This window comes from Amphiura filiformis, chromosome 20, assembly GCF_039555335.1.
Source record: "Amphiura filiformis chromosome 20, Afil_fr2py, whole genome shotgun sequence".
NCBI lineage: Eukaryota > Metazoa > Echinodermata > Ophiuroidea > Amphilepidida > Amphiuridae > Amphiura > Amphiura filiformis.
The window spans coordinates 20,017,559-20,041,858 of NC_092647.1; the positions used below are offsets into that span (position 1 = coordinate 20,017,559).

Below are 24,300 nucleotides of genomic sequence, written 5' to 3' on the forward strand. Positions count from 1 at the left end.
TTTGTTCAACTTTTCCAGAAACAAAGCAAAACACACAAGACAGTGAACAGGAAGACAGTGACAAGGACAAACAGAACACCCAGACACACATACAAATCACAATCTTGAAACTGCCATGAACAGAATTCATATGACTGGCTTGAGAAATTTAATATAATTCAATAAAAAGTAAGGGGGAAATATTACGAAGGCCGAAGGGGCACCAAGATCAATGGTCCATTTCTTATAATGGAGTCTTGCCTTTGCTTGAATACCCAAACACAATCTTGGTTTGAACAACTTTGTTTATCATGTTTCTTTTCTTTTGTTCAATTTTTTTTGCAGTTTTGGGCCAAAAATGTCCATACGGTTGGATGCAATACAAGTACCAGTGTTTCCAGTTGTTTTCAGATAAATTGAATTGGTATGAAGCTCGGTTGGCATGTCAAACTCGTGGAGGTGACCTAGCTGCATTAAAAACTATGGATGTTCATGTAAGTATACATGGATTTTAAAGACCTAACCAACTAAAATAACACCTACTGGGCTATTCCACTTAAAATCCACACTCCCCCTGTGGAAGATTTTGGAAATACCTTCCACAGGAGGAGTATAATTTTCAAATGTACCTGTAATTGGTCAGAGTTAATCATTTTGAAACCCATACTCCCTCTGTATTATGGCTTTACCTGTATCTTCCACAACTAGAGTGAGTATTTCTAATGGAAGTTACCCCATTGTCTATTCTATTCAAAACCTATACTCCCTCTGTGGTTGACTTTAGCTAAATCTTCCACAGGGATAGTGTGGATTTTAAATGGAATAGCTCAATGCTCATCAAAATACTGTATCATATGGAAAGGTTTAATTTGGAGACAAAACGATTCTCTTATAAACGCAGCTATGCACAGTTTCCACCTTGATACACCTGAGCACACAATTTCGTCCAAGCTAGCAGTGCCTTGTCTCTACACAGTCTGTATTTACATGGTTGAGTGCATAGCATCAGAAGAGCTGTGTGAGTTTCTATCTGGTGACTAGTGGAAAATACAGCATCTGTGATTGGATTTTGTCAAAACTCTGAATGTTACCTTCATCCAATCAGAATTTTTTTTATATCGAACGAAAGCTAACACTTCCCGCTAAAAACAATTTTTTCATTATGTCAACAGATGATGCAATTCAATGTTTATAGCAAGGCGAATGTGGTAAATCTGTTGAAAATTGTTGTGATAGCCAATCATTAGGAACTATCTCATAGTGACTAATCACGCATTACGTAATTGGATCGCGCATGCGCAAATATCACTACGCCTACCAGATATCAATCACCTAAATGCTAACCTGATAAGTTGTCATTAAAGTGTATATTTGAACCATACCTACCGTGTCTGACTATTACATCATGGTGGCTAGCTGTGCTAGTGATAACCAGGACCACGCTAGACAAGACTGAACTGCATCGATGCCATATTTGAGTGATAAATCGCCTCAAAAGACTGTATTTTCAACATTTCCTGCACACGGTAGCGTGCGTAGCAACATTTCGGCGCTGTACTAAACGCCATAACCTGGGAGTAGGCACGCGACGATTGCCAAATTCAGCTGTACCACAGTGAATCCTTCGTGCGTGAGTCAAATAAAGGTGCCATAAAACCCTTGTAAACAAACATATCTGAGTACCTACCCGACTTTTAAGGCCAAATCATCGTAGTTGATTGTTTTCTGACTGTACCTACGTCTAGTCTGCAACTGAAACTACAGCAAGTAAGATTTACTGGCCCACTGCAATTGTGTAAGTCGAACCAGAACTACTCCAGGTGATCATCATAAATTCTATTGCATGCCAAGCAATGAAAAACATTCATCCATTGATCTGAATGTAAACAAACTAAGTGAAACTGTGCAAATCTACCTGCACTTACCTGCTTAAAACTTAATTTAGTCTGTCAATATCCTCACAGACTATCGCCCATCGCCCTGTACCAGTCACTGCTGAGCATTGATAGCAGTACCCCCCCCCCCCGACAGTGGTACTACAAGCACCAGTTCTGCATGTCGAAAGGCCAAGAACTTTCTTCAACTGTGACCAATCGTCCAGACAATCTGCCGTCTGTTATGAACTGTTACCAGTACCCGTTTTGGGACAACAATTTGCAAGTCAACGTGTCGCCCGTGTTGTGAAATCGCAAGTTTCAGGACAGCAAGTGTTACAGAAGCAAGACTTAATTACCGTGACTTTATCTCAAGAGCACTCAACTACCAGTGGCAACTGAACTTTAATTTTCAAACAATATTTAAATCTGTGTCTTAAAGCCTGCGCGATAAAGCTTGCGCAATATTAAAGTTTGCGCGATAAATATTACGCGATTATTTTTCTGAAAGGTCGAGTTCAAAAATAGTGTTTCCTAATCATAATTGTATTTTAATGTTTTTTTGATACTGAAAGAAAAGTATAACTGACTAATCTCTTTTGCTTTTTTTCAAAGAAAAGAAAAAAAAGAAGCAAATTGTTTTTTAATATTTGTTACCATTGCACACAACACACAAATTCAAGCAAAACACAACATACAAATTACAAGACGGTTTCTAGCACACACATTCCTAATCTCAGAGTTTGTTTACCACAAATCACCACTGTTTACAAGTACAATCTACATTATTACAAGTAATTTACAACATACATTGCATAGCACACAGTTAGGTCACAACAACAACACACTGTTTACAATACATTCACATGCATACATGTTCATGTAGCCCAGTCACAACAAAATTGACACAAAATATACAACACGCACAACGCCACAGCACTTTTTAAGTTAAATGCCACAAATTTTTATCACACCTTAGTCTGTACATCACACACTTGCATAGTATATCACACCATCCTTGATCACACCCAATTCATTGTTTTTTCTCCCAAGTAACAAGGTTGGTGGTTACTTCTGTACCCTGTGTAGCACCCTCCCTGACCGTGTAGCCGACAACATCGCAACATGGCAGACTACAAGATGTATAAATACCCAACCTTGAATTGGTCCATCACAGACATCGGCGATGAGTTTAAAATCTTCAAACAAAGAATGAATCTTTGTCTACTGGACAACAACGTCACCGACAAGGCGAAGCAGGCGGTGAAAATAACATTGGCATTGGGCACTGAAGGTTTGAGAAAAATCAACGCCTCTGGACTGTCCGAGGATGATCAAAAGGACCCTGACAAACTTTGGAAGCTTTTTGAAGACCAGCTGAAGCTCAGCGTCAATTTCCGCATTCACCGACTCGAGTTAATGTGCTTCCGCCAAAAACAATCTGAAACATTGGACGAGTTGTGAACAGGTGCCGCATCAAGGCACGTGAATGCGATTTTAGTGAAGCGGAGTTGACCGAACGAATCATAGAACTTGTTATAAAGCGTCAACCCCAAATGAGAAATTACAAAAGACTCTCTTAGAACAGGAGAAAGGATTTACCTTACCAGAACTGCTCAAAGAAGGAAGGAAACATGAAGCAATTAAGGCTGGCAAGAAGCACCTTAAAGACTTATCGTCCGGTGTTAGCGCAAATATCAGCGGCATCACTACCGGAAGCCAGAGCAGTTACAAGAAGTGCGGGAACTGTGCCCGCAGACACCAGCCCAGAGCATGCCCAGCATATACCTCCACATGCAACGCTTGCCAAGCCAAGGGGCACTGGGCCAGCTGCTGCAGAAAAACACGCAGGCAGCAGGGTAAACCCACAGCAGACACTAGTGCAAAGAGAGACAAAAGCTGGGACAAAAGCAGACACAGAAGAGGAAGGCGCAGAGACAGACCAGCAAATAGGGGACCAAAGGTGAATGCTATACAGACAGATGAGAAACAACAGACAACTCGGATGCAGACCACACATTTTACGGTATACACATACGAGTATCTGATATGTGCCTGCAAGAGGATACAAGAACCGAGGTGTTTACGACTCTTGACATAGTATTACCTGAGAAAACAGGACAGCACCACCTGAAACTCAAATTGGACACAGGTGCCGGTGGAAACACCATACCCCTTCGCATCATAAAGAAGATGTACCCTCGCAACAGATGGAAAACTGTGATGAAGCGTACAAGTGATAAGCTTACAGCTTATAACAACACAAAGATACCATGCCTAGGTTACATACGTATAGTATGCAAGTATAGCCAGATGCCTTGGTCAACACACAAGTTCTACATTGTGGATGTTCCAGGTCCATCAGTTGTTGGACTACCTACATGCGAACGAATGAAGCTAGTTACCATCAATGTGGTGCCCGAGACACCGATACCTGAGAATGACACTACAAGTTATTGTGCCATCGCAGTCAACTCTGTAACAGACTTGAAGGATCGGTTCCCAGAACAATTTGACACCATTGGTAACTTCAGGCACAAAGCTACACTACACCTCAAAGACAATGCGACTCCAAGCATTGACGCACCACGAAAGTGCAGCGTGCACCTGCGAGACAAAATAAAAGCTGAACTCCATAAAATGGAGGAACTAGGCATCATCAGGAAAATCACCCACCACACAGACTGGTGCAGCTCACTCACTACGACCATCAAGAAAGACGGGTCGATAAGGGTTTGCCTAGACCCCAAGCGCTTAAACTCTAACTTGAAGAGGTGCCAACACAAGATCCCCACATTGGAGGAGATCAACCCGCAGATGTCCAAGGCAAAGTTTTTCTCCAAACTTGGCGCCAAGGCAGGTTATTGGTCGATAACCCTGGAAGAGGAATCGCAGGAATTAACAACATTCCGCACACCCTTCGGCCGATGGTGCTTCATGAGATTGCCATTTGGACTATCAGTTAGTCAGGACATCTTCCAGCAAGAAATGGACCGCATCACCGAACAGGTGGATGGGTGTGTGAGCATCGCCGATGACATTGTGATATTTGGCGAAACTGAGGAGGAGCATGACAAAAACCTCACCCAGTTGATGGAGGTAGCCAAACAAGAAGGACTGGTATTCAACAGTAGTAAGTGTGCTATCAAGAAGAGTAGCATAAGCTTCTACGGATCTCTGTATACAGCAGATGGAATCAAACCGGATCCCCAGAAAATAGAGGACCTCCAAGCAATGCCTACACCACAGAACAAAGATGAACTACAGCGGTTCTTGGGATTTGTTACATACCTAGCAACATATGTCCCAAACTTTGCAGCCAAAGCCAGTCCACTGAGAGATCTTCTGAAGAAAGACACCCCATTTGTCTGGCATGATCACCAGAAGATACCTGTCTTCAGAAGATACCTGTCTTCAGTTTTATGACCCTAGCAAGCCAACGATGCTGGAAGTCGACGCTTCACAAAAGGCCTTGGAGCATGCTTGTTCCAGGAAGAAAAGCCTGTAGCCTTCGCGATCAAGTCCCTATCATGTTCACAAAGCAACTACTCTAACATAGAGCGAGAGACATTGGCACTAGTATTCGGCGTAACCAGGTTCCATACATACCTATTTGGGAAGAACTTCACTACCTTAAGTGATCATAAACCATTGGAGATGATATGGAAGAAGCCCCTGACCAGTGCTCCACCAAGACTACAGAGACTCTTAGTGAAGTTACAGGGTATGACATGGATGTCACATACAAACCAGGAAAACAATGATCCTATCAGACACGCTGAGTAGACTCCCAAACCCCAAAGACATGGAAGACATTCCACTGGACATACAAGTGGAGAACATACAAGTGGACCTAATGAACTTTGGTCAGAGCAAGCAAGATGCCATCCAAGAAGAAACAACCAAAGATCCAATCCTGAGGGCACTGTCACAAGTTATATATGAAGGATGGCCAGATGACCTCAAAGAATTGCCTCAGGATCTCAGACAGTATTGGTGCTGTAGAGATGAACTCGGAATCTCCAGCGGAACTGTATTCAAAGGAAGACAAGTAGTAGTGCCAGAATCACTCCGTGAAGACATTCTGGAGCAGCTTCACATCGGACACCAAGGAGTGGAGAAAACTAGAAGGCTCACAGCGTGAATCTGTTTACTGGCCTGGAATCTACAAGGACATCGAGAAACAGGTGAAAGCCTGTGATGTATGCCAAGAGTACCAGCCAAAACAACACAAAGAGCCACTCCAACCACATGAAGTACCCTCATACCCATGGACGAAGCTAGCAAGTGATCTGTTTGCACTGGATGGAGAGGACTTCCTCCTAGTGACAGACTACTACTCCAAGTACCCGATACTGCATAAGCTACCCAACACAAGAAGTGAGACAATCGCCAAAGCGATTTCCGGAATCTTCAGCCTACTAGGACCACCCAGAGAGATCGTCAGCGACAATGGACCCCAGTACACGCAGGCGAAGCATTCCAGCAGATGTGTAAGAAATGGGGAATTACACATACCACATCTTCACCAAGATACCCGCAGTCTAACGGAATGGCAGAACGGATGGTGAGAACCGTCAAGACCCTGATCAAGAAATGCAAGAAAACCAAGCAGGATCTCCATCTAGCCATGTTAAACCTGCGAGCAACACCGTGGACACTGGAATACCGTCCCCAGCTGAATTGCTGTTCGAAGACCAGTCAAGACTACATTGCCCAGCTTCCATTTAGCAGACAAGACTCACGAGAGAGATGGAGCAAATGAGAAGCTGAAGGAGAAGCAGAGAAAGATGAAACAGGACTATGACAAGCATGCAGGAATGGACCTTGACCCTCTATATGATGGACAAAGAGTCAGAGTGCTGAACTCTGATAGCAAAGTCTGGCAACCAGCAGTGGTTACTGGAGTACAGCAAGAACCAAGATCATATGAAGTAACCACACCAAATGGATCTGTGCTGAGAAGAAACCGCGCACACATCAGGGGAATGCCTCAGAGTGAAACAAACAAGATCCAGCCAAGAAAGGTCCGGTTTGAAGACAAACCAATCAGCTCACCAAGTACCAAAGAAACCAGTATCGAGAAGCAGCAACCAGTAGACCCAGGACATGGAAAGGATGTTACGACTACCCGGTCTGGGAGAGTAAGCCGAATGCCAACTCGATACAGGGATGAGTTGTAACCTGCCAACCTGTTACTTGTGACCATGTGTTTTTATAGCACAAAGCCAATTGTTTTATAAAATTTATGTGTTCAAGGATGTGTACATACATACACGCTGACATACAAAAATGTGACACCAACAAAATAATACATAGCCAAAATTACAAACTTTTGTCAAATTTCATAAAAATTTTTATTGAAACTCACTTTTGGCATGAATTACATTGTAACATTGCAGTATTACACATTGTATACCAAATATACATGTAGTCACACTCAACACACAAGAACCAGGCAAATTGAAAAACCCATGTACATTTGCCAGCCAAAATGAAAACTCATGTGTATGTATTGACACTGTCAGTTTTCAAATACATACATGAAAAACACCTGTAAACTTTTTTATGTGATACAATGTTTGCTAAAGTAAACACCCCTTCCTGGACTTGTGAACTTTTATCAAACTTTTGGAAAGAAGGGGATGTTGTGATAGCCAATCATTAGGAACTATCTCATAGTGACTAATCACGCATTACGTAATTGGATCGCGCATGCGCAATATCACTACGCCTACCAGATATCAATCACCTAAATGCTAACCTGATAAGTTGTCATTAAAGTGTATATTTGAACCATACCTACCGTGTCTGACTATTACATCAAAAATAACCTATTCACACACAATTTTTGACCAAAATGTAGGTTTTAAAAGTCAAAACCCTGAGTGATCAATATTTTTCAAATGTTATGTCATTAGAGTCAGTCTACTCTGAAGTACAAAGTACCGATGCGGACGCACACATTGTGTCGAGTTTGAAGGCATGGATACCTCAGCAGAGATGCAGCACTGCGCACTGTTTATGTGAGCGTTGTCACTTTGTACTTCAGAGTGGAAAAACTATAACTGAAAGAGCACACTTACATTGTCCACATACTAGATTCATTTAAATGAGCAAATCTTGTGCGAAAAGTTACTATTTGCATGTTTTGTCATACGACTGTAATGTTGGTTTGTTGAACTCAAATCTTGAATTGTGCTACAGTCAATGCCCATCATCATCCCAGGGGTGCTCACCTGAGTTCTGGTAGAAGGGATAGCAGTCAAGTTTGCTCAATCAATAAGGCATTTGATTATGGTGCGAGAGGTTGCAGGTTTGAATCCTGGTGGTGGTTACTATGCTCTCATGTTATAAATTGGGTTAGTTTTAAATTCCTGTGGACAAGGAACTTACTGCTAATTGCTTGTTGTAACCTGTATGAAACTTGGGGAGCTGATCCTGGCTGCGAAGGTCAATTGTGGAATGTCTAGGGTGTGCGCTTCTTAGCTGCAAGTCCCTGTGTTGTTGTTTAATGCTTTATGGAATGATATGGGGCTGTAGTGGTCAGTTACAACCTGTAAAGTGTGCTGAGGTGTGGATCAATGTCTAGTGCCTGTGCGTAGCGCATTATAAATCACTGTGTTTCTCTTTTTTTTTGGGGGGGGGGTATTATAGGGTAGGACCATAACAGTGAAATAACCACCTTGTGTATGCTCAGATCCGCAGCTAATATATACATATTTGTTTGTTTATTTGTTTGTTTGTTTGCATCAGAATTTTATAGCACAGTATGTGCAACCAACAGGTTTACAGCACTGGATAGGATTACATGATATAACAGATGAAGGGAGGTTTACATGGAGTGTAGATGAAGAATTATTAGATGATACACAAAGGTAAGTTGTAGGGATCTGGGTCCTCTCCAGGGTTTTCTCCCTTATTCACCATCATGCACATCAAGGAGGGGGCATTGGCAGCTCACACTTTGAGTCAAGGATTGCAAAATGTTTATTTTTATAATGGCAAAGGGTTTCAAGGAACTAATTGGGAGTGAACAGAGGGTAGGCCCCCATAATTTTAAAAACTACCATAAGCAAGGATCATCCGTAAAAAAACACCCATTTTCTAGTCAAATGAGTGTTTTGAGACCCTAATCCCGGATCCATACAGATTGTATTTTGCTTTTCAAAACCGCCCGAAATCCACATTTTCTTTCACACTGATGCTTACAACTTTTATACATGAGTTGTCACCTGGGAAAAATTTTGCCCCTTGGAAATTTCACTTGGTATGCTGCTGGCTAACAGGCGCTTAACTTTATGACCATTTTTAGCATATAGTATCTTTGTTTTTGCAGCATGTGGGATGTTGCACAACCAGACAACTATGGCGAGGTTGGCGAGGATTGCGTTGAGATGAACACAGATGGGATGTGGAATGATCTACCATGTACAGACTATGAAGGCCCATACGTGTGTGAAAGGCCCAATGGTAAGAATGAAATGGGAGATTAAGGTTAGGGGCAGCTCTGAATAGAATGTGGAATGACTTACCATGTACAGCCTATGAAGGCCCATACATGCAACGCACTGAAGAGTCTATTGTTCTATTGTGTCCGATTTGAGCGCTGACATATTGGAAAATGTTGCCAATCAATATTAATGAAGTCGTGTGATCGACACCTACAACTGTTCAATTGGGCGACTTTATTGTTAGGTGCTTTTATTCATACATTGGGCGTGTCGAGCTGTATCGGTTGGTCCGCAATTATATTTAATATAGTATTATAGGCCTACAAGTATGATTTGCTTTGCTTTATTGATTGATTCAGAAATAGTATGGCTATATGCTTCTCGAGTTATCAGCAAATATATCACATTTGAGGTCCAGGGTATAGACTCCTATATACGCGATGCTCATGTAAAATATAACATAATAAAACACGATGTAGACTGCGGCTAATATCCTTAAAAATACTACAGTAGGAGTGATATCATAATTACTTCAAATCCTTATATGTAGACCTATTGGCAAACAATGTAGACAACTTACTTGTGTAGATTCTTATATCTGCCACACAGAGCGCACACTTTGCCTATGCTGCTGAACCGTCCGTAGCGAAATGGTAGAGCAAAGCGTGTTCACTGAGTATAATCAAATGAGCGCCCAAACCAATTTGGGCGCTGCAATAGGTTTGTAACTTTGTATTGTAGGTGAACCTCTGTTTTGTGTGCATTCGACAACTCACACACACCCTTGGGATGGACTAGTACAAAAGGTACCTCTCGTTTGTATAGGCACTTTTACGTGACTTTTGTTTCATCACTTATTGACAGTAGCCTGCCTATTATAGCGTTAATACGCTGGTCAGGTCAGTTACCGATTTAATGGCGGAAGCCCTTTGTCTCTAACAAAAGGTACCTCTCGATGAATAGCGTGTCGGGAACTCCAATTGGCACAAAGGAACAATAAGCGTTACATAATCTATTTCCCCTCCTTCCTATATAAACTCCTTGCATACATGTGTAAAAGACCCAATGGTAAGAATGAAGTGGGAAATTAAAGGCTAGTTCATACTTTACTGCATCTGTTGCATTGTCCGAATTACAATATCGTCCCGAAATATGGCACTGCAGTATCGCAGTAAGGTTAAATTATTTCGTTGCGTTGAGATGCAGCAGAAAATGAACGATATATCGGCAATGCATCAAAGATGTAGTTAAGTATGAACAGACCTTTAGGTCAGGGGCAGCACTGAATAGAATGTGGAATGACTTACCATGTACAGCCTACAAAGGCCCATATGTGACCGTACAGCACGAATGAGCCGTAAATGTCCTCAATTGTATTCCGAGTTACAGTGTAAAATGGGCATGAAGGTCATATTCATAGGTATTTCAATTTGGTGCTACGTGTATCTCATTAAATGAGGTACACGTAGCACCAAATTGAGGTACCAATGAATACGACCTTCATGCCCATTTTACACTGTAACTCGAATACAATTGAGACATTTACGGCTCATTCGTATCGGTCACATATGTGTGTGAAAGACCCAATGGTAAGAATGAAGTGGGAGACTAAGGTTAGGGGCAGCATTGAATAGAATGTGTAATAACTTATAATGCATAGCCTATGAAGGCCCATATGCTTGGCCCATATGTGTGAAAGATCCAATGGTAAGAATGAATATTTTAACCCTAATGCTACTAGACCTTCTTTCTTTCCTTCCACTTGGGCAAAAAGCAGCTTGGGAAATGGGGATGTAAAAGGTAAAAAAGGGTCTTGGTTCAGGGAAGAATAGAATGGGGAATCAAAATAATTTCCCAAATTTTGTTTCTATGCAATTTCAGATGTTATTATCAAATGTGATGAGTCCAATGGTTGGATATCAGCTGCCTCTGCTTGCTATAAATACTACGGAAATGACTACACATGGACGGATGCTAATAACTACTGTCAAGAAGTGGGTGCATCATTGATAAGTGTAGAGAGCCAAGAAGAACAAGATCTGGTCTCATTACAGGGATCCACATACAATACAGACATCTGGATTGGAGCAACTGATCTGGTAGGCTATAAAGTTTTGCATGCATAAGTTATTCTAGCTTAGAGCCCTACAGGATAATGCATAAGGCCTCTTGGAAAAAGTAGGTAAAAAACACAGTAAACAAATCCTGTATACCACATACATGCAGTAAACGTTCGCCTAATGGCACTTTGGGCTCTCTTAACATAACTGGAATTTTAGACACAAACTAAAAGTGCCCTCCCTTAAAAATCCCACCAGCAAATAAGGGCACATACACATAGTTCTTGTTGGGATTTTTAGGGGAGGGAGCTCTTTATTTTACATGAAATTTACCCCAAGGCAAAGGAGCCCAGGGGTGCCATTAGGTGAACATTTATGGAAGCTTATTTTACTTTTTATTTTGCAAAGTGTTTGAAGAGGCAAACCTGTGTTTATTCGCCTATGATGCAGTGCATAATTCCAGTCATTACTTTGTAAATTGAAAGAAATCCTTGTTTTTGAATAACTTTAAGTAATTTGTTTTTTTTATTGTGTCTCTAATTTGCATGTTTGTAAAAAAGGTATTGCCAAACTAACAATGGTTATGTTGCATGCCCAGGCTATTATCAGAAATGTAACAATCAAAAGCATTGAAAATGTGAAATTTGGTGATCAATTATCAATATTTGCATCGACTGTTTAGGAATGTAACAGTTTTGAGTATTAAACTTACAGAAAAATTGTTCAGTTTAGCAACTATAATGTCAATATTTCAGTCTCAAAAGAGAGACCTAGCTTCCCAAAGTGGGATGTTTCCAACTGGACACTTGCTGAATGCTGAGTTGTAAGAAGGATCTTCAGGAAATGGACAAACTCTTTTTACATCTCTGATAATATATTAATACTTTTATATTTGCATGAGTTTAATAATTTAGCAAGCTTGATTTATGTTGCATGTTGTTACTAACACCTTAGATAAGTGGTGTACCTGGTGGATATACATGGCCTGATGGTACTGATGTAGGACCATACACTAACTGGGCAGTTGGACAACCTGATAATAGGTTAGTAGAACATTTGGGCTCTATCCATTGTCAGTACCCATTGTATGTTGGAACATACAAGGTAAGCATAGGCTTAGGAACCAGGAGGGCTTGGTGGTGGGGGGGGCTCAGTCCCTCAATAATTTTGATGCGGGCTGGAATACCTTTCAGGCTCCCATCTAGGTGAAGTTAAAAAATTGTGATAAAATAGAGGGCAAATGGGTGTTTGTGACCTATCCTATTTAGCTATTTTCTGACACCGAAGGACCCTCCAATTATTTTCATGTTTCAGCCCCCTCACTGTTGAAAATCTTCCCAAGCCAATGGTAAGTGTAGGTACTAGGCCCGTGCCATTCAGAAAATATTGCATGAAGTAGCATAAATTTATGAAAATGCATAAAAATATCAAAGTTGCATAAGTTGAACAAAGGTGTATTAAACGTGAGTAAACATGACCAAACCATTAGTCAAACCTCTGTGAAGTCTGATGAAGAACTGGTAAGTGGGTCACAATTTAACTGCATAATTTTATGAAATTGTACACATTTTGTTGTTTTCCTCATCTGTTGTTGCATGTTGGTAAGTAAAGGTTTTTTTTTATTGATATAGCCCTACAAAACTAACACATCTTGAGTGGATTAACACTTCCTGTGCACAATCCATAAATGGGAATAATCCCTTCTCTGCACACAATGGCTGCCAAGACATGAGCGGCCATCTTGAATGTGTAGTAAAGGTGCATTTCATAACTGCTTATGAGGAATAAGGGTTTGGATTTCAAATGGAACGGCCCAGTGTCAGAATGGTCCACTTTGTGTGACAGTAAATTATTGGTAGAAAATTTGATTTCAAACACCAATTATCCTTGGGATATAGATCAGACATTCTAGATGCTTCTGCTCCTACAGGTAAATCAGAGGATCCTAAAATTAATCAACATTCCGATTTTGGTATTTTTGGAACACGCTTAAAATAAATGTGCTAATAACCGCACAAAGGGCGAAAGTGAAGGCAATCGTAGACAAAATCTGACTTACAACAGAAAATTAGGATTAAATTTGTACAACTACCAGATTACTATTGCTGCCACCCCAGAGGTACACTTCAGCATAGCTACTTCATTGGTACTTTGGAGTAGCTCTATATGAATACTCTAGCTCTATATGAATACTCTAGAGTACACTCATCGAAATCACACATACAGTACACAAACTGGTTCTGGACTGGTGTTGCACTGGTACTCTAGAGTAACCACAAAGTAGCTGGACAGCAGTGTACCTCTGCGGACAGGAGCAATAGGAATCTGGTAGTGTATGTACTACAGACGAATCCAACTAGCCAAGTCATGGTCAGGATTTGGTCGGCCATCTTTGGTTTCCCGCTAGCACCAACCTGGGGGTTTGAGCGCCCGATTGTGCAAATAAAAGCTGCCTAACACCTGGAGAAGATGCAAAGACGAGGAGGGTTAATAGAATAATATATACAATAGAGGTAATCCTGTCTCATCTATTCATACATAGTCCTTTTGTTCATCCATTTGTACATCTATGAATAGATGCGACGGGATTACCTGCGGAATTATCTCTATTGTATTATTCTATTAACCCTCCTTGACCTTCTCTAGGTGTAAGGCGGCTTTTATTTGCACAACTGTTGGAACTGTATTGTGTTAGTAAGCTTAAATCATTCTTTTGTCTACCCGTGTTTTTGCGGAAGGTGTAAAACGGGTGATGGAATGCAGTTTAAAATTTCCGCCAAGGCCGAATCATTTCACATTTTGGATGCATTGTAGCCGACGGGGACCCAACTAAAGGCTGCTAGTCAGGTGTAGGAATGCGTGGATTTGGATTCCTCTATATGATTCTCACACAACTGAAGATTTGAATTTAGATACTATGTTAAACATACAGACATGAGCATTCTATGCTGGGGACATCAATTACCACTTGCAGAGCGAGTTATTAGTAATGTTTTATGAAATTGACATGAGCTAATAACGATTTAAATTGATGTAAATGCTTGCTGGTCATTTGGTGGAGCAATTCCACAACATTGTGTACAGAAAATCTTTGATTATTCCTGTTAATACCAACTATATATCACTCTTTAATTCTAGTTATTTCAGTATGGGTGGCGATTGTGTGGAGGTAGCCAGCACAGCAACAAATGGACAATGGAATACAGCAGCATGTACTTCAAATAGAAAATTTGTCTGCGAAAAACCTGAAGGTTAGTGTGGCTTGGTAGCTTTGTGATGCAAATTAAGAGTTCAATGTTGTATATTAATTTAATTTATGTGAGTAACTACTGAATAGTGGGACATTTTAGCAGCTTGATAATTTTTGCATATTTTGCAGTTTGAGCACCATTGAAACCTATTGACCTTGATCTATTTTGCTGTGTTACCTAGGTAACAAAATATCCAAGATGGTGCAATGTTATCCTTATTTGAATTGTTTTATCAAAACAAACATTTTGATCCCTCTTTTGGCAAAACTGGAGCACTTTGATGTTTTTGACCACCATAGAGCCAACTTAAAACATGAACTTTGACCTTTTCTGTTATAACTCAAGAACGGGACGTCCTAGATAGGTCAAACTATACATTTTCCGAATCCTTGTGACTAGAGGAATGGATTTTAACACAATTTGAGCAGGTTTGAAATTTGACCCTGTGTAAAGTTTGATAACCTTTTCCTGCCAAAAGCTACTCCGGTTCAATTGCTATCAGGCATTATTATGTAGCCCATGATGTCAACTACCTTTGCCCCCCAAGTGGTACCTCCCAACCCCCGAGCTCACGTATCACACCCTATTTGGCCTATGTGGTACTTTTGATCAAGTTTGTGAAGAGAAACTTGAATTTTGCCAAAGTAAAAGAAGCAGTTATAATCGCTTGAACACATTGACACAAAATTTGATAACAGGTTAACAATTTCATCCCTCAAATAGGAACATGCCCAGATGGCTGGAGGATATTCCGTGGTAACTGCTACCAACTCAATACAAACATCAAGTACACATGGACTGACTCAAAGCATTACTGTGAGACTCAAGGCTCATTCTTGGTGGACATTCAAAGGTAAAGATTTTATAGGCTTATGCATGTAGGTGGAGGGTGTGTGTATGAGGGGCAGGGGTGGTATTGTGTGTGTATTGATTCGCATATTTTGTTTTTTGCTTGATTATAGCCAGGGACAAATAATTTGCGTGGAAAAAATAGCCAATTGCACGAAGAAAAATAGCAAATTGTGCGGAAAAAACAGCCAATTGCGCAGAACTTTTATACATAAAACACACATATAAAATGTCAAAATATGAAATTATTTACCATATCATTTAGGATATATTTTTGACCATTTTAGGCATTTTGGCAGCACAATAGTAAGCAACACTGGTACAAGACAGATTATCAAATGGTTACATTTAATACCGTGACGCTTCAAACAAGGCTGACATTTCAAAACACTAGACAAACAAAAGACAACTTGAATTTCGTGGAGCAAATTAAATATCACAGAGAAAGGAAATTTTGCACCCTGATCATAGCCTATGTGACTCGATCATGCAAAATAAGGGTGAGATGCCCAGTCGGGATAATATGTTCCACATGGATTTGAGTTAATCCTGAGCTTGAATTTAGTTGCCTATCCCAAACTGTTCCTATAAGGTCATGAATTCTGCAGTCCATGTTCAGTTACTGTAAGGTTAATTTATCAGAGTTGATTTCTCTGATTGTGAAGCAGTACAAAAATCTAATTGTAGAATCTCTTCTCAGCCCTATACACTGTTTAGCACATGCAGGTATCTTGTGTTTCGGAAGTCACATTAACCTGGTGGTTCTGGGTACATGAAAAGTTATGCTTTGTGTCATAGCTATTTGAAAAGAAAATGGGAACCATCGCCAGTTTCTGCTATAATTTATGACTTTCTTATTCATCTTTATTTTCTCATCAGTTCCATTGAAAACAACTACATCACCAGTCTATTTGATGAGCTTGATAATGTGGGTATTACAGACTTCTGGATTGGCATTTCAGGTATGCCTATTTTATTTCAAGACTTACAGGGTTCGCACCTATTAGAGATAGCTTTCCATTGACTTACTGCATGAAATGTCTGCTTTCAAACATAGTTTTTATGATTTGTGAGTTTCTCATTTTGTCAAAACTATCACTTTCTTGAAGTTCCAGATCAGGTAGTGTAACCTACAATCATGCACTGGCCCTCTTGCTGTATTGACAGTACTATGATATTCATGAAGAAAAAAGTTGGTGGCAGTATTAGTTAAATGCTCATTCAATTGAGAAAAGCTCAGACAGGGTTGGGCATTGTTTGGTAGTTTTAACTTTATTCAGGATTCACATCTGAGCTATGTTCAAAAGAAAAACAAAATAAGTTTTTGACAAATCACATATTTGATTATTATGCTGATTATGCACAATTTTTTTGGTGGCATTTAAAAATTTCTATGAAAAAAACCCAGACATGCCTATTGTAGCCGAGTGAGCACATGTATGCAAATTAACTTCAAATTTTAAGGATTGAAGTTGGGATTGATGCAAACCTTAAGGTGGCTGTGTACTCTCAGACATGCATGTAGTAAAAGTGCAATAACTTTGTAATTATTCGCGCAAAACATATAAAAGTATACATTTATATGAAGGCAAGACATCAATAAATCTTAATATAAATACAGATTTGGGGTAAAAACAACAATTTTGAAGAAAATCACAAAAAGTGAGTTTTTTGGCAATATTTGTTAGGTACATCATAACAAAAAACACTCTTTCCAAAATATTTTATTTTGTTTTTAGCTCAATCTTGAGGCTCCATTCCAAAAACGGTGTTTTTATTTTTTTGATATTGGCCTTATTTTTTGAGATATTGACCATATAAGGCATCAAAATGAACTTTTTAAAATTCAAAAACGCCTATTTGCACAAAATGATGCCCAAAATCGAAATAGACCAAAATATAAAAAAATGAGAAAACCGTTTCTTGAGTCGATCATGCTTTTTACGATGATCATATTTGCTTACCTATAGATGCTGTAATTATTTAGTTATCGTGTACCTAAATCGTCATTTTACCGAGAAAATGAACATTGAAATAATGGCTGTTGAAGTTTAAAGTGGTCACATTTTGCACTTTCATCGAATCTCACAGGAGAATGCGACAGTTTTCGTTTTTTGAAACTTATATTACGTGAACATCGGGTAAATCCACAGCCCCTTGAGAAGTTTGAGCGAAATCCATTCATAACTTGATATTTAAATCGGGGAAAGAACTTGAAAAAACCCACATTTTATCAGCTAAAACGGAGCCATTTGACCACTAGGTTTTTGTGAAATCAGTGCTTCCGTGGTGTTTCCATAAGATGCGCCACGCATGCATATAAGCGTCGCGTATGCATCGCGTATTTGTGCGTTAACAAATTGCGCGATACGCAATGCGATGAGTTGTTGCGCGCGTGTACCTTGCTGGTACAACAAAGATTTTCTTTCCTTTTCAATTTCAAACACGAGTGGAATAGTGAAATAAAATCCTTAAGGGGGTACTACACCCCTGCCCAATTTTGGGCCTATTTTTGCATTTTTCTCAAAAAATTAAGCGCGTTGGTGACAAGTAAGATATGTATATTATAGGGGCAAGGGCTACAACTACTGCACTGGAAATTTTATTTCAGCACAGACAACAGTTGTGGAGTTACAGCCAAAAATGAGGGAAAACCAATATTTGATCAATAAATCAATAACTACTTGCCTTGAGTTGCTTAATTTTCAGTGCAGTAGTTGTAGTCCTTGCCCCTATAATATACATATCTTACTTGTCACCAATGCGCTCTAATTTCTGAGAAAAATGCAAAAATAGGCACAAATTTGGCCAGGGGTGTAGTACCCCCTTAAAATATTGCAGTTGGAGTTTACAAATCTGGATTTTCATTCCTTGTATTTATAAAAAACATAACAAGGTACAAACATATCATAAAAACTCAATTTTGAGAAAGAAACAATGGCTAGAGTACACAGCCGCTTTAACCCCATGAGAACTACCTCAAAAAGAAGTTTTCATTATCAATTGGACCAATCAGCAACATTGTTGGAATAATTTCACCACACAAAAAAATTGGAGTGAATTATTTACAAAACTCCATTCTGATTGGTGATTAAAGTGAAGATATCATATAATTGACCAATCAGAGGCAATGTTAGATCGGCAGGTAGTGCTCAGGGGGTTAAAGCATACAAGAATGACAAGAGTTGGAATTAACACTCAATTGGAAGGAGGCACTCAATTGTTATTCAGGTAATGCGCTTTAGAGGTTTTCAAAAGAAAGGTCATTTAAACAAATTGTCCCTCCACATGATATATACCTGAGATGAAAATATCTAAAATATTTTCATCTCAGATCAATATCTTTGGAATTGATATTCTTCAGAAAAAATAGGGTCTTGGGAACTAAATGTGGTTGGTTAAAGGGGTTTTAGTGATTTTGTGAGACTGAACAGGAAATAATTTTGAAAGTTATTAGAGTAGCTTATAAATAAAAGATAAGTCTATAGAAGTACTTTTTTGCAGGGTTAGTAGACAAAATAGTGGAAAAAAAAGTATTAAAAAGGTTTTTTAGTTTGACTCTTGAAAAATGAAATTTTGTTACATGTGCCACCAATCAACATGAAGCAGGTTAAAATATTATCATTATTATTTTTAACATTGTACAGAATGAATATAAAACATTGCAAAATTAATTCTGCTCACTCTTGATGCATGTTATTATATTGATTTAGATCTTGTCCAAGATGGAAGCTTCGCATGGAGTGATGGATCAAACATAGCGTATACAAACTGGAACGCAGACCAACCATCAGACACAGTTAATATTCCTGATTGCGGCACTATCTTCACAGGTAAGCGGCATTAGAACATATTTCATAACATACTCAGAGGCAAAATACCAGGGTAGACCAAAAATGTGTATACTGTCTGTGTACATGGGTGTATAGGGTAGTGGCAATATTTTACAATGGAAAGTATAATAGAGGTTATCCACGTTACTCTTGTGTGACTTCTAACAAAAGGCGCTGGTTTCCGTAGTATTCCTCATTCAAACAAATTCAATGCATGACCTCATAGTTACCTGCATGGCTTTGGCGGGCTATTTTGAAACAGGCACATGCAGGTACTTCTTTTGAAAATCCTAAACAAGGTATAGCAGTCGCTGATAGGATATACAGCTTATAGAACACGGATAACCTCTACTGAACCAATTACTCCCCCTTCTTAAATTAGTAATGTAATAGACAGTGGCATATCCAGGGGCAGAGTGCCCCCCTCAGAGAAAATTTTCACAGACAAAATGTGAACGGTAAAGCGCAAAATGTCCTTAAAATGGCTAAAAATGAGACAAAAAATTAACAAATGGGGATGAAAATCTGGCTATGCCCCCTAAATGGGGACAAAAATCTGGTCTTGCCCCCTAAATGGGGATGAAAATTTGGCTTTTGCCCCTCACACCAAAATCCTGGCTACGGCATTGGTAATAGAATTTGTTATTTGCTTTGATAGAATGTGATAGCTGTTACCTAATGAACACAATGAATATTATCTTGTCTTACAGGTTCCACAGAGGGTAAATGGTCTACTGGTAACTGCTATGGTCTACAGGCTTTTGTTTGCAAGGTTCCAATAGGTAACAATAGATGAAAATCTGTAGAACTTAATAGATAGGGGTTCTCCTTATGCGGTGAAATTAGGGTGCTTTTTGCATTGAGTAAAATTTTGCCAATAATTAAAAAAAAAACAGTAAAAAACAGTACCATAAACTACCTTTAAGTATAAACTAATAAAGACAAAAGCAAAATACTGTAAACCACCTTTACCCACAAGCTGAAGCTTTTAATTGCAAGAGAGTGGAACCCAACTTCATGTAGGCAGTGAAAAGGAGTGAACCAAATAACTGTAAAGGCAACTAGAAGGTTGATTTCACACTACCGAAAACATGAGCTCAAGATATAAGGAAACATATTTTGCACACTTCACTTTATAAGCATAAATCGTCATGGAGCAATTGTCGCACCCAAGAAACAAGACCAGAAATGACAAGAGCAGGAACCAGACAAGCTGGAGCTGAAACAGTAACGTTTGCTCCCGTATTACTTCATGATACGGTTAAAAGAACAGTATTATCATAAAATATTTACAAGTTGTTCTACTAATTCATTATATTGGTGGAATTATCAATGTTGTGTTTTGTAATTTTCTTTTCCAGGCCAAGCAGTCAAGCCTGTACCACCAGAAGTGCGTAAGTACTACTTTCTTGTCACAATGTATCTGATAACTTGCCCAAATCATTGGTATTCTTCTATTTGAACTGTGTCATAGTATACATGCAAGATGTAAGAAAGATACAGTCATTTGACCAAATATGCATATTTTAGATATTTTTATGTAAAAAAGCAATCTCTAAACCCTGTTTTTCATTTTGCCTTTTCAAAAACATGCAAAAAAAAAATTACGCACTCAAAAAATTTAGTAATGATGTGTTTTAGAGAAACATTGTTATTTTTGTACAAAATGGCCTGTATTCAAATGTCTTCACCCATCTTGCAAAGCAACTCAGTTTTGAAGGTAATTTTTTCTGAAAGCCATTTAATACTGAGCACAAACTTCTCCCAACATTTGCCCTATATTTTTGGGTTTTAATGTTTAAACTCGGATATGTCACAGTATTCAGGATGTACATGAAAACTCAGCAGATTGAGAAGCCCAAGTTAAGGGACATTATATAGTGATGTAAAATAGAGTTGTAGATAACTGGCAGTTAGAAACACTCTGCATCCCCGATGAAGCTCCTGCTACCCTGGAGGAGGCACTCCCATATATTGTTACACATCATGTGCCTGTCAATAGACCCTCTTTTTTTGAGGCAAAGTCTACACCCACTGACCCCCTTTTTTTAATCATTGTGACATTGACCCCTTTTTTCATCAGCTTACATCCAATGTAATGCCCCTTTTTTTGGAAGTTTACACCAAATCGGCAAATCACAAAATGTTTCACATTTTTTGCCCATTTTCTTGGAGTCCACACTGAATGACCCCCTTAAAAAAATCCTATACTGATAGACCCCTAGTTTTGTACTCCGGTAAGCACAGGTACATCACTTTCATATTTGAATGCTCCTCCTTATTCTGACAGTATGCTGCTTCTTGTACTCATGTAACCTTGCATTAATGTTTTCTTTCTTCTTCATAGCCCTAGGTGATTGTCCTGCAGGCTGGAGTTTAAATGGAGAAAGTTGTTACTACCTAGATCAAACCAAAAAGACATACTATGATGCTAGGACTAGCTGTGAAGCTATGGGATCTACACTGACTAGTATACATAGCGCTGATGAACAGTCATATCACTCATGTAAGTGCCATAATGCATGTTTCTACTAAGAAAATGTTACCAGTGATATTGAGTGATATTGGTTAATGTACGTAGTAGAAACAGAGCGGTTCAGAGCGGCCAAGCAACTCATGTTGTATAATTTTATAGGTCATATGGTATTTTTGCTAGTAGAAACAAAATGGCATATTTGCAGGGTGTTACACTTCATTTATGTTCATTTATGTATCCAATCATGATCTTCAAGGTAATGGACAGGAAAATATTAACAGAGCCCTTATTTCAAGCATTGAATCATTTTGTAGGTTGTCTGGTACTGCTGGGTGTAGAGTGCCCAGTTTAAGGGATCTAAAATGAGCGTTTATTGCGTTTCTACAGTATTTTTGTGGGACATGAGAGCACCTCAGACCTATCGAATTGCATTCTGAATACGAAGCATGTCTTTCTGATATCAAATAATTTTCATTTTTGAAAATCACAATATAATACAAATTTTATGACAAATGATAAAAATTTGATATTTTTCAAATTTTTGATATATAACAGTCCTCGAAGTAAATTATATAAATCTAATGATATATTCTTAAAGTGTATGTAGCAGGGAGGAAAAGCCGACGGTCAATTGAAAATTTTGACCTTTCAGTATTAAAGATATGGATTTTTTTCCCAAAAAGACCTAATTTTTTTTTTTTGTGTTTTGGGAAAAAATCCATATCTTCAATACGAAAGGTCAAAATTTTCAATTGATCATCGGCTTTTCATCCCACCTACATACACTTTAAGTATAAATCATCAGATTTACCAAGTTTACTTCAAATACTGTTAAATATCAAAAATATCAATTTTTAATGATTTGCCATAAAATGTGTATTAAATTGCAACTTTCAAAAAATCAAAATTATTTGATATCAGAATGATATTCTTCGATTCAGAATGCAATTCGATATGTCTGATGTGCTCTAATGTCCCAAAATAAATACTGTCCAAACGCTCATACCCCAGCCCTTAAGCTCGCAAATAGAAGCCTGTACATAGGTATTGCATTTGTATTGCATTGGGTCAAGTGCAGAATTATGTCACTTTCCGTGCATTTCCTGAAAACTGCTGCAGGTTGACAAAAATCACAACTGGGCAATTTAATAAAGATGCAAGTTGTGGCGACTTATGACCGGTTGTGTATCGTAAAATCAAGGTTCTGCACCTCATGGCAAACCTGGGTAAACATTGGCAATTTTTCAAGAACATTTTGAAAAAAATACCCTTTCTTAAACCAAATTTTCATGAAATTGAGGGCCATCAATATACCAAAATGGCTGAAAATTTACCCTGAGTCTAAACTAAATGGCTGAAATGCACCCCGAATCTGCCACACGTAACTGTACCCTCATTTCCACTAAGAACCCCTGCCTTATGATTTTTATACCTGAGAAAACATGTCAAATATTAAAACTTACACAAATGAACGCAATTATGCTATTCCGTGTGTAAACTTTAGAATTTGTGCCGTGATCTTCATTAATGTCAATATTTTGTAATAATTTTTTTCAGTGCGAGTTAACCTGGTAAATGATTGGGTATGGATCGGTTTTCATGACATCACAGATGAAGCCATGTTTGAATGGGAGGACGGTACACCAGTAAGTTACTATGGTGATTTGTATGTATTGGGCTTTTCCAGTTGAAATCCACACTATAGTCTGTTCACATAGAAGTACAAAGCAAATAGACCTCGGAAACTGGAGGTATGAGAATAATTATTTCAGTGCAATGCTTCTTTGGCGCGCCAACTGCTGCGAGATTTGTGCACCACGCTCTTTACGCATTCCCAGCATGCATCATGTTTGCCTAATGATTGTTATCAGCAATATACCTTATTTTGTAGAGCTTTATTTTGGTGAAAAGTCTTGATCACCATGAATCTTATGGTTCCAGAGATAATTTAATTTCAGTGTTTCTCAGGGTAATAAAATATAAAGGAAGGTGAATACTATTTAATATTGGCTATATTCTGAATTCAATATTAGCGACAAACCGCTCATTTAGCACAAATATGAATCATAGATAAGTAAAATTATCTTAGAAAATAATTTAGTGAATGCAGGTGAAAGTAAAAAATGCTTCAAAACCTGTTTGTTACCTGCATGATATGAGCCTTAAACAGGGTCGATATGTTGGGATAAAGTGTGCTAAGAGAAACATCAGGCTTACCGGTGAAACTAATTTTCATGGACTTCAACAACTGTTATTTCACATTGTTTTTCCAAGGTTGATTTTACCAACTGGGCTCCAGGACAACCAGACAACTATGGTGATGCAGGAGAAGACTGCACACATATGAGGAATGGGGAAACAGAGGCTGGAGAGTGGAATGATTTACCATGTGATTATACTGCTTACTACATGTGCAAATTACCCAAAGGTGAGTGGGTATACTACGAATGAAAGAAAGAAAAGTTTAAAGCCAAATGCTCACAACTTGTGAATTTAGGTGTAGTGGCCTGTGGCTGTACTTGCT

General features: G+C 38.8%; 1 protein-coding gene across 1 annotated transcript in view; it reads left to right on the forward strand.

Annotated features, from left to right (window-relative positions):
• Nucleotides 1-328: 328 nt before the first annotated feature.
• Nucleotides 329-24,300, forward strand: part of LOC140142195 (macrophage mannose receptor 1-like) — a 72,362-nt gene continuing 48,390 nt past the window's right edge. The window contains exons 1-14 of the mRNA XM_072164161.1: nucleotides 329-473; nucleotides 8,610-8,731; nucleotides 9,193-9,326; nucleotides 11,189-11,406; nucleotides 12,322-12,410; nucleotides 14,506-14,618; nucleotides 15,342-15,471; nucleotides 16,347-16,429; nucleotides 19,181-19,300; nucleotides 20,011-20,082; nucleotides 20,662-20,694; nucleotides 21,648-21,806; nucleotides 23,334-23,422; nucleotides 24,051-24,204. Coding sequence (XP_072020262.1) covers nucleotides 354-473; nucleotides 8,610-8,731; nucleotides 9,193-9,326; nucleotides 11,189-11,406; nucleotides 12,322-12,410; nucleotides 14,506-14,618; nucleotides 15,342-15,471; nucleotides 16,347-16,429; nucleotides 19,181-19,300; nucleotides 20,011-20,082; nucleotides 20,662-20,694; nucleotides 21,648-21,806; nucleotides 23,334-23,422; nucleotides 24,051-24,204 — 1,636 coding nt within the window. The 5' untranslated portion in view covers nucleotides 329-353. The remainder of the gene's footprint in view (nucleotides 474-8,609; nucleotides 8,732-9,192; nucleotides 9,327-11,188; nucleotides 11,407-12,321; nucleotides 12,411-14,505; nucleotides 14,619-15,341; nucleotides 15,472-16,346; nucleotides 16,430-19,180; nucleotides 19,301-20,010; nucleotides 20,083-20,661; nucleotides 20,695-21,647; nucleotides 21,807-23,333; nucleotides 23,423-24,050; nucleotides 24,205-24,300) is intronic.